Here is a 2,676-nt window from a genome sequence, read left to right on the forward strand (position 1 = left end):
CCATGCCTCCTTTATTGCATGAACAAGATTTGTAATCGAATATTTAAACTCTTCTGGATACGTGTACATTTTTGTTTGTTGCTTGAGGAGCTTTAGGAAGACATCAACATGTCTCCAAACCTCCATCCTTAGAAATGCAAGTCATGGTGTGGTTGCAACATTGTCGTTATCCCACACAGCTCTCTCCAATGCTCCCAAGTAATGCTCACATGTTTTCCTGTATGGTTACCTAAAAATCGTCTAGCTTTTGAGCCTCCCATCGAGACATCAGCCAAGACATCTCTTGTTATCCTTGAAAGTGTTGGATCTTTTCTTAAATGAACTTGACCTCCATGAAAACCCATTTTGGAGAGTAATGCCTCACATTTGTCAATATACTCATTCGATAAAAACAAAGGCTTAATTGAGTATGCATAGTCAAGATGCAACCTGAGAAGTTTATCAATAATTCTAATCTGCATGCAAAGTACATATATGAACATTTGTAAGAGAAATTGAAAGAATTAGATCCCATATATCTTCCTTGTTTTTTTTTTAACTTAGATCTATAGAGCCTCTAGTTGGGGCTTTTCTTATGGGGATTTTATTTTTGCGGGCTTTCATTTTCGTTCTTTTCTAATCAATCTCTTTTTTTTGAGCTTTTTCGTGCAACATATCCATTTTGCATATAAATAGTCTTACTTAAGGAGTACGACACGTTGCATTTACATGAACACACATAAAGAAAACAAAACCAACGGAAAACTAGTAAAATATATTCGTGTCAAATAGTCGCAAGGTACACTCTTCCTTAAAAAAAATCAAAGATCCCAATGCATGTAATCTCTTAGACAAAATCGGGCATAGTCACATGACGAAGTGTATAATAAACATATAAAAGTAGTAACAAAATGAAATGTCTAGAGTCTCTCGAAAAAAAAAACATACTCTCTCTCAACATGGTACCGGTCCACACACTATGGTGGACAAACACTCCCCATAGAGCACATCATCTGTTTCTAGACACATGCAATGTCTCATCTCCTCTGTACTGGCCCGCGCCAAACCACCACACCCCGCAAACACATCCAAAACATAGTCATAGTGTTTTGTAAATGTAGCTAGTAACCACCTAACCATATCACCAATCACATATCACCAATCAAGATATAGAATCTTTGCGGCCATGCAAGTAGAAACAATGAAAATACCATACAAGGTAACCTGAGAGGCAAAACATGCAAGACTACTTACCGAAAGAAAAGATGAGACCTCTCTGCTCTGCCTCTGACAATGACACCATCAACGTCCATGGGAAAGACACAATCATCCATCATGTAGCTACGATACGCTGGAAACAATCTCTCTGAAATCTTCTCCCCATCCTCTCTATCGTAGCAAGGCACAACATGACCAGCACGATGCCAAAGACACACAAGAAGATCAAGTACCTATTCATGAGTGGAAATAGAATAAGTGATCCATGTTTTTATTTAAAGCATGTAACACAAACTTTATTTAGAACATACAACCATACATTCAACGTATCCAACTTTGTTATCTTATCGCCTCTCTAGTAACGGGATGTCGATAAGCCTTGGAGTCACACAAGAGTGTCCAAGTGCAGTAAAGCACAAGCCCCACTCTTGCCGCATCCGTAATAAACTCACCTATATGCTCTTCTAAGCACATAGTGACTAAGAATCCCTGGTCGACCAAATACTCGCGAGCAAGGTCCATACAACCCATAACTAGACCCTTTGAGAATGTGTTCCACTTGGGAATAGTCATGCCCTCTAAAAACAACATTGGCATTATGATATATGAGAAGTGAGTTTGATGTAAACCTTGTGTGATAGAAAGCATAACTTACCCAATGGGATGGGACCTAGAGCATCCACAAGCAAGCTCGTAGGAAAATCCACAAATATCAATCGAGCCACCTCTTGACATGGAACTCCATCTTTGCTATAAAGATGCATCTTTTGTGTTGCAAAAAATTTGTTGATGCTATACACAAAACAACATAGTCATTAATGCAAAGTAAACAATGATGCAATGCTATATGCAACATGTAAATTGATGTTCTTGCAATATGTAGTTGTCATGTCTACCTATCAAGGACAAATCTATCAATTTGGGTCACATCCACTAATAGAGCATCGACATATGTTTGATACTGGAACCCTGCAACAATTATTTCAAAGTAATTTACTTTTAATAATCATACACGACTATCTTCATGGGCGACCAATAAAGCACATGAATTTCAAGTTAATATAAGACTTCTCACCTACTAAACGGGTCATAGGTCGCCTCTCCCAATTCCCTCGACCAAGAGATAAATCTGCAACAAAGGAGGTGGTGGGCGCCATAGAGGACTCTGGCACATTTTTTCTCCCTGGATTACCTTGAGTACCTTGGGTGGCACCTTTGGTAGCCTTGGTTGCTTGCTCCTCTACAGTGGTGGGTGCGGTAAGCAGTTCATGAGTATCAACTTCCTCCTTGAATCCTACATAGTATCATTCACCCTTAGATTCCCATGCATGAGCACAAAAAATATTGCTACAAAAGCGACGAGATGTTTACATAGATTGAAGTACTTACTCTCATGCAGATCTTTCTCTTGCTTAGGGATAACCCCCACAGGGTAATCCAGCCACCAAGGGCAAACACTTGCCTCCCATGCCGTCAATT

The 2,676-nt window shown here is 39.3% G+C and overlaps 1 protein-coding gene across 1 annotated transcript; it reads right to left on the minus strand.

Annotated features, from left to right (window-relative positions):
• Positions 1-933: 933 nt before the first annotated feature.
• On the minus strand, positions 934-1,770 carry LOC148037982 (uncharacterized). Its single transcript, XM_087677382.1, has 3 exons — positions 1,547-1,770; positions 1,234-1,431; positions 934-1,111 (listed from the first exon to the last, which is right to left on the minus strand). The coding sequence occupies exons 1-3, from the start codon at positions 1,768-1,770 to the stop codon at positions 934-936; spliced, it is 600 nt and encodes a 199-aa protein (XP_087533508.1).
• Positions 1,771-2,676: the final 906 nt, after the last annotated feature.

Source organism: Lygodium microphyllum, chromosome 4 (genome assembly GCF_053477565.2).
Source record: "Lygodium microphyllum isolate KBCC chromosome 4, Lygodium_microphyllum_v1.1.10, whole genome shotgun sequence".
NCBI classification, from domain to species: Eukaryota; Viridiplantae; Streptophyta; class Polypodiopsida; order Schizaeales; family Lygodiaceae; genus Lygodium; species Lygodium microphyllum.